The 13,005-nt window shown below is 39.3% G+C and overlaps 2 protein-coding genes across 3 annotated transcripts in view; one reads left to right on the forward strand and one right to left on the reverse strand.

Annotated features, from left to right (window-relative positions):
* The window catches only part of LOC143367576 (uncharacterized), a 73,365-nt gene extending 68,469 nt beyond the window's left edge, over nucleotides 1–4,896 (forward strand). For both annotated transcript variants that reach the window (XM_076809659.1, XM_076809573.1), the window contains 2 exons: nucleotides 520–820; nucleotides 2,733–4,896. In XM_076809659.1, coding sequence (XP_076665774.1) covers nucleotides 520–820; nucleotides 2,733–3,449 — 1,018 coding nt within the window. In that variant the 3' untranslated portion in view covers nucleotides 3,450–4,896. The remainder of the gene's footprint in view (nucleotides 1–519; nucleotides 821–2,732) is intronic.
* Nucleotides 1–13,005, reverse strand: part of LOC143373918 (uncharacterized) — a 222,420-nt gene that overhangs the window by 104,960 nt on the left and 104,455 nt on the right. The window lies entirely within an intron of this gene.

Here is a 13,005-nt window from a genome sequence, read left to right on the forward strand (position 1 = left end):
AGAAATGTCGATTTTACAGCTGTTTGAAGTTAAGTGCTAACTGTTTTTTCAATACATTATAGCTATGGAAGTAGTAAATGGAGAGAGATGAGCTTTACGGTGCTTATAGAGAAGACATTGAAGTTTTAAGAAAAAAATATTTCAGTTTAAAAAAAAGATTGAACTATTTTTGTGCAATTATTTTAAACAAATGCAGGTTTTTAAAAAAGTTAGCATTTAATTTCAAACAGCTGTAAAACCGACATTTTTCAAAATTTTGAAAAATCCTTTGAGGTGCGTTTAAATACCACTAAAGACTACAAAATATTCAAATTTCAGCAATCTACGAAAATTTACTCCGAAATCTGTCCGAGTCCGCATGGAATGTTCCGACAGCAATATGCAGAATTTGGAGAAAATAATTATATGGTTATTACTATTTGTTATTCATGAAACCACATTTGTCTGTATTATATCAATCATTTGTTTAATGTAAATAAACAGCGTATTCTAAGTTAATAAAATTTTACTTTTGTTTAGACAAATGTTAAGTCTACCGGTACCATCTGCGCTAGTTACTACCATTGCGCCAGACACCATTATTGGAAACCACAATCCTTCTGATGCACATACAGTTTCTGCCGTACCTGCAATGAAAGATGTTAGTACTTGTACTAGTACTGATTCTGTTGGTTTATCAAACGCAATGGCATACAAATCCACAAAATCTGTCGCAGCACAAATGGCGTTAGAAGATCTTTTGGACGAAATAGACGTTAGTTTGGTATTAGCAAGTGGAGTTAGAAGATGTAATCCAGAAAAAATTCTATCGCACTACAAGGTAAATAAATAGCTTTCCTTTATTCATCTATTCACTTTTAATATAAGTTCAAAAAATTTCATTCCTCTGATTGAATTTCTGAATTTTCATTTCTTCTGTGTTCATATGTACACTTATCTGCATGAATTGTAAATTGGGTAATTTATTAGACTCCAAGTCAAAATTCTGGTCAAAAGTTCTGAACAACTTTTCCTTATACATATAACTCGCGCTCTGGTGTTTCGGCTTTAAAGTCGTCGCCCACTAGACCAGCGAAGGCCACATCGGGCTATTTGGGAGCCCGGTCTCCATGAGGTTTACCATAGCCACGCGGAAGGGGATCTCGAAGGCCAATGGTAATGTGGGCGCGTTACGGATAGAGAAAACTGTAAGAGTGTAATTGGTAGCATGCGGTGCAGGCTCGTACCCCTAGGTTGATAGTTATTACTGGCCCTCGTAGGAGCCCAAGTGGCAGCGATCACTGGGACCCCCAAGATTCCCAGTCATTCAAGCCTATCGTATGGGTATGAGGATGCACTGCGCACTACTACAGTTTTCCCTATCCGTGACGCGCCCACGTTACAATTGGCTTTCGAGCTCCCTTTCCGCGCGGCTATGATAAACATCATGGACACCGGGCTCCCAAATGGCCCGATGTGGCCTTCGCTGCACTTGACTGAAGCGCCGCGAAGCGACCGCGACGACCACGCGTCGCTCATGTGACTGAACAGCAGCGACTACGCATCGCCTATATAAGAGAACGGCGCCGACGAACATTTCGCTTTGGTCGCCGCGCTTCGCTTCGGCAAATTGGGAGACGGTTTTTAAGGCTCCCCCAAACCAACGCGAATATTCGCTCCGGGCCGCGGAGCAGATAAGGCAGCAGTTTTTTATACGTATCTGATCTGCGGCGGATCAGATAGCACTGCCCATAAGCCACCATATACTCTCGATATACTTATGATTATGTCACTCCAGGTCAAATATTGCTTGATTGAGGATCCTCAACGAGGGTGTCTTCAATGAGAGGCCCTCGGTGCTCGTCGTTGACGCCGTTTGCGGATCGGCGCTTCGCGATTACTTTCGAATATCGGCCTACTTCGCGCCACGCCGTCGCCCGAATCTGGCCGTGGCCTCTATCGCTATATTACTCCCCCCCCCCCCCCAGCGACTTAGCGTTACCCACTGGAAAATGCACACATTTTGTGCCTCTTCGGAGGGGGGGGGGGGGGTCGTATCCGCAGTCCTGCCAATCAGCTGGTTCGAAGATTGTACTCCATCCATAACACTAGAATTACATCACTTAACCCATCCCTTTACATCACCCTATTATCACCTTATAACTACCTTAAGACTAATTTAAAACTTGGAGATCAGATAGCACTGCCCATAAGCCACCACGTATTAAAAACTGCAGCCTTATCTGATCCGCGGCCCGGAGCGGATATTCGCGTTGATTTGGGGGAGCCTTTAAGTTGCGTGGCTCGGAAGTTCCACCGCTAATATTCCACTGTTAATATCTCGAGAGCGAAGCCTCGGATCCCAAAGCGGTAAAGGAATTTTCGATTTTTTTTTGAATCAGGACATTGCATGTTCTGGATTGTCCCGAAATTTAGGAATACCCTGTGTAGTATGGAATATATCTTTACGAATATCTCGGAAACTAAAAGTATAGGGAAAAGAAAAGTAGTATAGATCAAAGTTGTTCAGACTGTTGACCTTGACAACATATTTCAAGGTCATTGAAATCGGTGAGGTCGTTCGCCTTGTAAATAATCATCACTACTTCTTATTTAAATGGTTCTAGTGGTTGAAATTTGTGACGATAGAGATAATAATGCGAGTAAAGACGATATGGATTTCAAGTATATTTTGATATATTACAAATTCATTGTTGAATTGCAGTTTAGTAAATATTAATACATTTTTGTAGAACAAAATGAGACACCTTCCACCAGCAGAATTGGAGAGGGAGACCATCAGAATGCTTGGTCTTGAAAGTAGAAACAGCTGCAATGAAGCGACATTAAAGTCTGTCTGCCGTGCGTGTGGGATTAATAAAGTATTACTTCGGCTTCCTGACATTTTCAGTGCTGATAAAGAATTCTTTATTAAAGTATTGAATGCTTATCGGAAAAAGATGAAAACCAGTGACTGTTTAAATGTTCTCGATTTCGCCGAAGTGAAGGAAGCTGTTTGCCAAAAATGTACCTCTTCGGAACTCGCTGAAATGTTGTCAAACAAATTGAAAGAGGAAGAACAAATGGGAATAAGGAAGCCTATGACAGAATTATCAAGCTTGGATGCCATGCTTAAAAGAATGCCAATGGATGTAATTATTAGTCACACAGTAGCAAATGATGAGCTTATTCCTTCACGTGTTGTTCTAGACATAGCTTTACAGAACAACAGCGCAAGCGATATAGCACAAGCTTTGGAATCTCAGTCCTCTCCTATCACGAAAAATGTTTTTGACAAACTCTGGTCTTCCCAATTTGCAATTGAGCATATTGAAGAATGCAGCAAATCTAAGGAAGATTTGCTGAAAATTCTTAAAGCTGTTAGTTCGAAACTCAGTCAACAGGATCTACTGGAAGCGTTTTATGAATCTATGAACGTCAAATTAACGGTAAAACAAGAACAGGACTAAAATATACACGTCTTTACAGACTGATTTACGACCCATGTGTATCATTGATATTTATTATTAATATTAACTGTAAACAGAGTTTAGTTTTCAATATTGTTACGTATTATATCGTTCTGCAGTTTTTCAACACAATTTCACAAAAAAATATAGTGGTATTATTTGCATTATAATCTCACATTTCTTTGCAATTTCGCAGTAGAATACTGTATATATTTACTAAACAATACTTGTTTCTTCCTTGCTATTATTTTACGTTTTCAAGTGGAAGTTAAAACTATTAAATATTGTGTATTTGTGTACTTGCACCAATTACATTAATCATGATATTTGTTATTATTTTACATACATGTTTGTTATTACAGAAAGGTTCGCCTCTCATTCAAATACATTTAGTGTATCAACAGTTTTATTGGATTAATAAATGTAAAGAACGCGTTTTTTTACTTGTTCTGGTCGATATTAAATCATATCGTAGAATATCCTTTCATAGCTACAGATTAATAATACATTTACTACATAACAATCCCGTGCACTAAATGAAATATTCATTTTATTGATATCTTATGGTATATTTAATTTTAAGAAGAAAAACATACATTTTTAACTAAATAGTTTGGTATAGGAATTTATACATTTAACACCTGCTTCAATCCCCTCTTTTCCTCTACGAACGCCCATTTTAAGCAGTAGTTACGACGCTGGTTTATTCTTTGCGCTTTGAGATAGTGGCATTTTGTTCTAATTAAATTGCATAAGAACTTGATGTAAGAATAATGATTCTTGAAACGTATTATCTAAAATAACGTACTTAAATTATCTATACATTTGATTTTCATAAGAATCTTTATAAGCATATAATACTGTAAATACATACATATATCAAATATAATAATACTTCACACAGAATCTAATCTGCTGTGTATCAATCGTATTACTCATCGATTAGGGCACGTATTGTAATAGAAAACGAGATGTAAATGTTTAGAAGCTGGTATTTCTTTCCAAATTTATATATAACGTTATTTCAATTTAAACCTTATTTTTATGAAACTATTGTTTACATGTAAACAAAGTAATCTGTAAACTTAAGTTAAAAAATTACGAAAGAAATTTCTCATTTAAGACGTATGCTACGATTAATACCAAGTATTTTGCATAAATTGGTTTTCCATGAACTATAAGTTTCAGACATATGGAATCTGGTGTATTACAAACGATCATCATCTATGTTGAATATAAATATTTAATACCACCTTTTCTCCCTAATGTTTTTCGAAGCTAAGGCAAATGAAATAATTGGGATATTAACATTTTAAATTGTAACATGACCCAATTATCGGAGAAAATTGCGCCTTTAGTGTTATTGGAAATCTCGTAATATGTACAAAATTACAAATTTGAGGCTAAAGACATATTTGTTGTTATTAAAGGTATTTTATACAATAAACTTTATAGAACCTTTTATTAATCACATACATATTTGAATCAAAGACGATTTTTTTATATTAAATCGTACATATACGTAAGACTGTTTTCGAAGAAGTGTAATGTCTTAATCTGCGTGTTTTCTCAGTGAAAGATGAAAATCATTGACCGCCGTCGATTATTTTCCTTGGTATTCCTTTTCATGCATGTATAATGAATTTATGCACTTGAAGGTTTTATACCAAGATGTTTTGACGTAGGACTACGTCTAACAAGTCATGGAGTAGTACGGCCGACCGCCTGTGATGAAAATATGTGGCCGAGGGCGGCCACAGTGTCAGGACGGCCAAACTGAATTTGTAAACAACGGAAAAAGGGAGCCTCGGGCGTTGGGACTACTCGAACCTGCGATCTTCAGATTCGTTGTGCATTGTTCAGCTGCTTTAGCCACCACGGACAACGCCAACTCTCCGAGATTCCTTATAACGCACAACACTGTCGGGGCGCCACCTATGTGCCACTCGCACCATAGGCCGTTCCCTAAATGCCACAACTCTTATAAATATGTTATAATAGAAACCGTTATATCTTTAAAAGTACGTGCCGTACAGTACCCGTGATTGCATATTCGTAATGAGCATGAAGTCCAATTAACGTAGTGCAAAATGTATCTACCGCCTGATGCCTCTCTCCGCTCTCAGGGCGCGGAGAAAATGAGATAATATTTTTAGGTGTTCCGCCTCTTTGACTCACAATATCTCGGGAACCGTGTGCGCAACACTGTGCAAGGTATCATTTTAAAGCTCTCGACGAGATCTATTCAAATATATAAACAGCATATCGCAGTGATTTAAACTAACATTGGTAATTGTTCATAAAAGTGTATACCATACCGATTTTTATGAAATTTAAATAAGTTCTAAAAAGTGAAAATTCTGAACAAGGGCCAAAAACAAAACGAATGATGAAGCTGATGAAGTTTTCGACATATTTCAACTCTGATAGCAACCGGTAGACCCGATGTGATCTGTGTCCGCATTAAGGTCTGCGCACGCATATCCGTTCCGTGTCAGTTCCGTATCCGTTCCATGTCCGTGCGGTGTCCCTAATTTCACTGACAACTGTGTAGGAGGCCTGCTCTGGCCCGGTCAGTCCCAATTCATCCGTTTCTACAAGCCTGCTGTACAGTTCGTTCAGTCAGTAGCTGACAAAAGTATTCGTACACCCTTAAAAACAGAATAACATTTTTAAAATTAGTCCAAACGACGTGATTTTTTTTAGAAGGTAGAAGTATTGGTTTCCTAAGTAGATGGAGTGTTTCGTTGTTTTAAAAAAAAAATCACAATTGGTCGGTATAGCGAAGAAAATAATGAAGGTCGCTTTTTCCACTTTTTTTTCTGTGCCTGCAACGAAAATTTAAAAATCCCTTAAGTAGGTAGATTTAAGTAAGTTTTACTCCAATGCTGGTACATAGTAAAACATCTGGTTTCCTGTAAATGGGTGCTTTCGTCGACATCAGCAATCCACTGCAAATTATTAATGTAAAATACATGTTAATCTATACAATCTCATTCATACGCTATTGTATTAAAAAATTACACACAATTACTCGCGACGAGGGCCAACGCACTTCGCGTAGGGACCCGGGAACATGTAGTTTGCGCGCGCGGGGTCCTTTCAAATTCCTTATTGCTCGAGTGTATACACGCGCGCGAATACCAAAAGAGAAGGACGCGCGACGATTGGGTGCAAGAAAAGGTTGGCCATAGGGATGTCATTATATTAGGACCAATCGGACCTGCGTTCCTTGCAGACACGAAGTTTCCACCTCTTCATAGTAATATCTCCCCCCCTATGACCCATCTTTTCTTGTAGCCAATACGTCGCGCATCCTTTTGTTTTGATACTCGAGCGCGTGTATTTTTATATATTCTAAGTGATAAGGGATCCGTCTTCAATTTAAACTACCCCTTTTTTCCTATGTTCCTCCAGCAAGTGTATTGGTGCTCATCGCGAGTAATTTAGATTTTAGAAGTTCATGAAATACCTAATTCATGAAAAGGTCCCTTTTCATGTCTAATGCTGTTTATAGTATGAACCCAATGCTACCTCTTCGCTCGTAAAATCCAAATAGATAACGCTTCAATCTCATTCATTCTTCCAGAGAAATATTGTGTCCAAAAATATGTGGGGCACGAGAAGATATTTTTTATTGAAGAACAAACGATCGACACCTATCGCGATACGTGTCTCGCCCCGCGCCGTGTGAAAGAGTCCGCTCGTTTCCGCGTTTCATTCGTCAACTTCAGACAAAAAGTATCGTCCGGCCGACGTTTGCGGGGTAGACAAAATCAGTATCGTGATACGAGAATCGTCGTGTGAACGGTTCTTATGGAAGCTATAATGATAAATGGAAAATCGGTATGCCTCATACACGTATCCCGATACATGCATCGCCGTGTGAAAGAGCTCTAAAGCTTGCACGTCCTGTTGAAACGCACATCCAGCTCAATTTCCCTAACCCCCATCATTCATGCATCCGATCATACCCTACACCCTATACCTTACCACGCAAAATTCAAATACAAAACTCATTACAACTGTTGTTATTTTAGATTTTAAGCAAGTAACGTTGAAAAAAAACGCAGTAGACCACAGATTAAACTAAATGTATTTATTCTTGTATATATAATAGTTATTGTGCAAATATAATATAGGAACATAGAAGAAAAAACATTAAGATAAAAGAACTGAAAAATACTTCTTATACAGATCAGTCTCTCTTACAAATCTAAAATTTCAGACTGTGTGCACACACGCTCGCCCCGCCTCATAGCAGCACCTGCATCTACGTCGCCAGTCGCCACCGCATGGCGCCTAATACAACATTAATTCCTAACACTTTCCCTTAATGTTGAATTGGATAAACATTTATAACTTAACTTACAAGTTCGGCTTTAAACTTACTAAATTTTACGTGACAAAATGCTTTGGTACATATATCCGCTATCTGGTTTTCCGTAGAACAATAATTTACATTTAAAATTTTAGCCTTAACTGTATCATGTACTAGGTGAAACTTAATATCTATGTGTCTTGATCTCTTATTTGTTACTCCGTTTTTAATTAGCTTAATAGCGCTTTCGTTGTCTACATTTAAGTTTAACCTTACTTTATTTCCTGTCAGCTGTTGAATTAACGGTCTGATTTCTAGCAGTTCCATACAGCATTCCGCTGCCGCAACATATTCTGCTTCTGTAGTTGATTGTGCTACAATTGACTGTTTCCTCGAACACCAGCTTATAGGGCCTCCAGCGTACATGATAATATACCCTGTGGTACTTTCCCTATCAATTGGATCTCCGGCAAAGTCAGAGTCGCTATATGCATCAACTACCTCTTCGTTATGTGAGTCAGAGTCATTGCACGCATCAACTGCTTCTTCGCTGTTAGTTATGGCATATTTTAACCTCTCTGAAAAAGTACAGTTAGTGTATCTGAGAACACACTTTAAATTTACTATTTTCCCTTAAGTTGGATTTTCTGTGTATCTGCTACAGTATCCTGTAGCAAATGCTAAATCAGGCCTTGTTTTACTTGACAAATATAACAAACTCCCTAATAATTCTCTATAAGGATACGATTTTTCTATTGCTTCTTCTCCTTTTTCCTCGTCTTTGAGAAGTGGTGTCTTGACAGGCTTCGATTCCTCCATCCCAACGTTTTGCACCATTCTTTTTATCTAATTACTCTGAGTTAACTTTATAGAAGAGTCCTCCCTTTCTATCTGTATACCAACAAATGTCTTTGGACGATTTGTCGTTGTCAGCTTAAATTCCCCTTTTAGTTTTCTTATGATTTCTTCAATTTCATTTGAGTTATCTCCTATTATTATACCATCGTCAACATACAGGGTGTCCCACTTAGGAATGGACAGCGCGATATCTCTTAAAGTTTCGTCGATAAAAATATAAAAAAAATATGGAATTGCATGGTTCGAGGGGGCCCATTTATTAGCGCGAACGAATTTTGTTTTCGATTATTATTTTAAAAGATACGATGGTCAAGTTCGGTTTTTCAAATGGAACTATTTTTTTTTGAAGACCTGAGTTGATAGTGCGTTCCAAGACAAATTCAATAAGCTTTAATATATACACTTTATTTCCACTGGTTTTTAAGATATTGCGCTTGCAAATTTACTGATTTTCACTGCAAGAAACCCCTCTGGAATGGCAAAAACCGGGGGCGGTCTTACTGGCGCCACGGGTGGCATTGCCTGTTGAAACTGATACTTACCTGCCAAAGGTCTACGACAGAGTACGCAGGCCCAAAAGCTGGACAATTCTTTTCCGTCAGAAATGCTACTTAGGTAGGTACATCTGCGGTATCGAGAAGCACATCGTTACTTTTATTTCGCACTTGCTTCTACGCTCGGATGGCCGGTTCTTTTGGGAGGGATGCAAGTTGGATTGGTTAGGTTAGGAGGAGTGAAAGTTGCTAGACTAAATTTCAACCATAGGGAGCAGATTGTATCAGAACCAATCGGATTTGATCCCTCACAAACGGCTGCTCTCTTGAAGAGGCCCTCGTCACAGCAATACCTCCTCCCCAATGCCCACCTTCTCTCGCACGGAATACGTCAACGCACGCTTTTGTTTTGATATCGAAGCTCGTGCTTATACTCGAGAGGATCACGCGTCGACAGCGGGCTACCCCTTTTCTTCCTGTGTCTCTCCACGAGGAGTATTGCCGGTGGATTGTAGGAGCGAAGATGTCTGGATGCCAGTTATTGAATTCAGGAGACGATAGAAACACTTTATTACAAAACACACATGTACTATAATTAAAGTAAATCGTATTCCTCTCGGGCAGGAGTCGCCCGACGCTCGTCAAGGAGACGCGGCCTGGTACCCCGTGGCGAGGGCTGCTCTTCGCAGTGCCTCGCCCGATTTTTATGGCTTTTTCCGGAAAAAGGTACGAATCCTGGGCCGAACGTAACGAATTGGGATCGAGCCCCCGCACTCGTGGGTGAAATATCTATTACAGCGTATTAAGAAATTCTTTTCTTCATCGTGTCGAAAGGGAAGTGACGCCAATGGATTCCTTATGTTTTTCTGATGAAAATCATACCAAATGTCGTGTAAATCGGACAACTTTTACATAGGGAATACAAATAGCTTGTGTCGAAGTAGTCCGATTTGCACGATATTTGGTATGATTTTCATCAGAAAAACATAAGGAATCCATTGGCGTCACTTCCCTTTCGACACGATGAAGAAAAGAATTTCTTAATACGCTGTAATGGATATTTCACCCTCGAGTGCGGGGGCTCGATCCCAATTCGTTACGTTCGGCCCAGGATTCGTACCTTTTTCCGGAAAAAGCCATAAAAATCGGGCGAGACACTGCGAAGAGCAGCCCTCGCCACGGGGTACCAGGCCGCGTATCCTTGACGAGCGTCGGGCGATTCCTGCCAGAGAGGAATACGATTTACTTTAATTATAGTACATGTGTGTTTTGTAATAAAGTGTTTCTATCGTCTCCTGAATTCAATAACTGGCATCCAGACATCTTCGCTCCTACAATCCACCGGCAATACTCCTCGTGGAGAGACACAGGAAGAAAAGGGGTAGCCCGCTGTCGACGCGTGATCCTCTCGAGTATAAACACGAGCTTCGATATCAAAACAAAAGCGTGCGTTGACGTATTCCGTGCGAGAGAAGGTGGGCATTGGGGAGGAGGTATTGCTGTGACGAGGGCCTCTTGAAGAGAGCAGCCGTTTGTGAGGGATGCAAATCCGATTGGTTCTGATACAATCTGCTCCCTATGATTGAAATTTAGTCTAGCAACTTTCACTCCTCCTAACCTAACCACTCCAACTTGCATCCCTCCCAAAAGAACCGGCCATCCGAGCGTAGAAGCAAGTGCGAAATAAAAGTAACGATGCGCTTCTCGATACCGCAGATGTACCTACCTAAGTAGCATTTCTGACGGAAAAGAATTGTCCAGCTTTTGGGCCTGCGTACTCTGTCGTAGACCTTTGGCAGGTAGGTATCAGTTTCAACAGGCAATGCCACCCGTGGCGCCAGTAAGACCGCCCCCGGTTTTTGCCATTCCAGAGGGGTTTCTTGCAGTGAAAATCAGTAATTGTGCAAGCGCAATAGCTTAAAAACCAGTGGAAATAAAGTGTATACATTAAAGCTTATTCAATTTGTCTTGCAACGCACTATCAACTCGGGTGTTCAGAAAAAATAGTTCCATTTGAAAAACCGAACTTGACCATCGTATCTTTTAAAATAATAATTAAAAAAAATCGTCTCGGCTAAAATAAATTGGCCCTCTCGAACCATTCCATTACATATTTTTTTAAATTTTTTATCTCCAATACTTTAGGAGATATCGCGCTGTCGAGTCTTAGGTGGCACACCCTGTACAGTAAGTCCCACAACCAGTGGTACCTTGTAAGGGCGATATCAGAAAATTTTATTCGATATTTCCGACTTCTTTTTTGTGTAGAATCACCATATTTCGTATTGTGTTAGGGCTGAAAACAAATACAATATTAGTATAAAATTAAACGTCATGTATGAACAAACAGGATACATGCGATGCTTACTTCAGCTCCATCTCCACACAGTACACACCCTAGGCGATCATGCATGCCCCTGCGAACATTTATAAGAAAATATGTGTTACATTATTATCTAGTAAACAAGACGCTAAACATTCGCACTTCGCGCATAATCCTACTTTTCTGTCTTGCAGATAATGTGAAAGTAGTATAGCAGGGCGGGTTCCAACCCAGGTCCTCTGAGGGGAGCGCGGGGGCGGGGGAAGTGACGGCGTGCGGGAGTGCGCGGCGGAGAGGTACATGGGCGCGGGGCCTGCGGGGAGAGGAAGAGCGGGTGCGCGCGCACAAGCCGCGGAGTGAAGGAAGCCGTAATCGTGGAGGGGATCAGTCCGGGCCGAGCCGCCGCGGTGGCCTCTCCAGACTTGGCCCACCGTCGGAAATTTTTCAGAGGGAGGCATTGACCCCCGAAAAAAATCTCTTTCAGAAGTTGGCCCACCTGAAAATTTTTTCAGACCTAACCCAGGGTGGGGACTGTCCTAGAAATTTTTTTTCCAAACCAATATGCATCAGAAATTGTTTCGGACGATGTCGGAAAAGATTGATGTTTTTCGACACCGCGTCTTCGGGGGAAAGAGACGGAGCATTACTTTAAAGTTAAAATTCTAGGAGGGAAAGAGACACCACTACATAGGGGATAGAATCGCATGCATTCTAAAGCTAACAGTATTTCAAAGCGTTCCGATTTACCGTCGCGTATCGCGCGATCTCGCGTAATTCGACTCCTCTGGAGCGGCCGTGCGGGATGATGTCACTTGGCGGCGCGAAGAATGAAATGTAACACAGAAACGCCGAATCTTAAAATTAGGTGGCGAGGAGGATGATGGGTGAACGAAATGGAGAAATAATATAGGTTTAAGATATATATATATATATATATATATATATATATATATATATATTCTTTTAATTTTATGATTTGTAACAATAAAATAAAATAAAAATAAAATATCATAAAATTAAAAGAATATAATTTAACATTTTTTACTACGAGCATCATCCACAATATGATTGATTGATTGCACATGCTAACAATTCACAATCGATCAATGAATGCTGTTCGATGTGTTCGCTTTCAGAAATTAATTTTACATAAATTTGTTGGCGCGGTAGCGCTACGTAGAACGTCTACGAAAGTGGCATATTTACTGCTTACAGTGTTAATCGTTGGAGTATGTCCAACTCGTTTTGTAATACAATTAAAATATAAAAAAATATAAATATAAATATAGAAATATAAAAATACAATTAAAATATAAAATAAAATAGACTACAATATAAAACAATATAAATATAAAAGATAAGAAAATAAAATAATAAAACAAAAGAAAATACAATTAAATAATAAATATAATATATAAAAGAAAAATATAAAAATAGAATATAAATACAACATAAAAAAATATAAAATAAATATAAATATAAAAAATGATTAATAATTTTATTAACAAAAAGAAGAAAAAGAAATTACTGGGGTGGCGGTGAGGGCGACGAGTGCATAGC

Source organism: Andrena cerasifolii, chromosome 1 (assembly GCF_050908995.1).
Source record: "Andrena cerasifolii isolate SP2316 chromosome 1, iyAndCera1_principal, whole genome shotgun sequence".
Taxonomy (NCBI): Eukaryota; Metazoa; Arthropoda; class Insecta; order Hymenoptera; family Andrenidae; genus Andrena; species Andrena cerasifolii.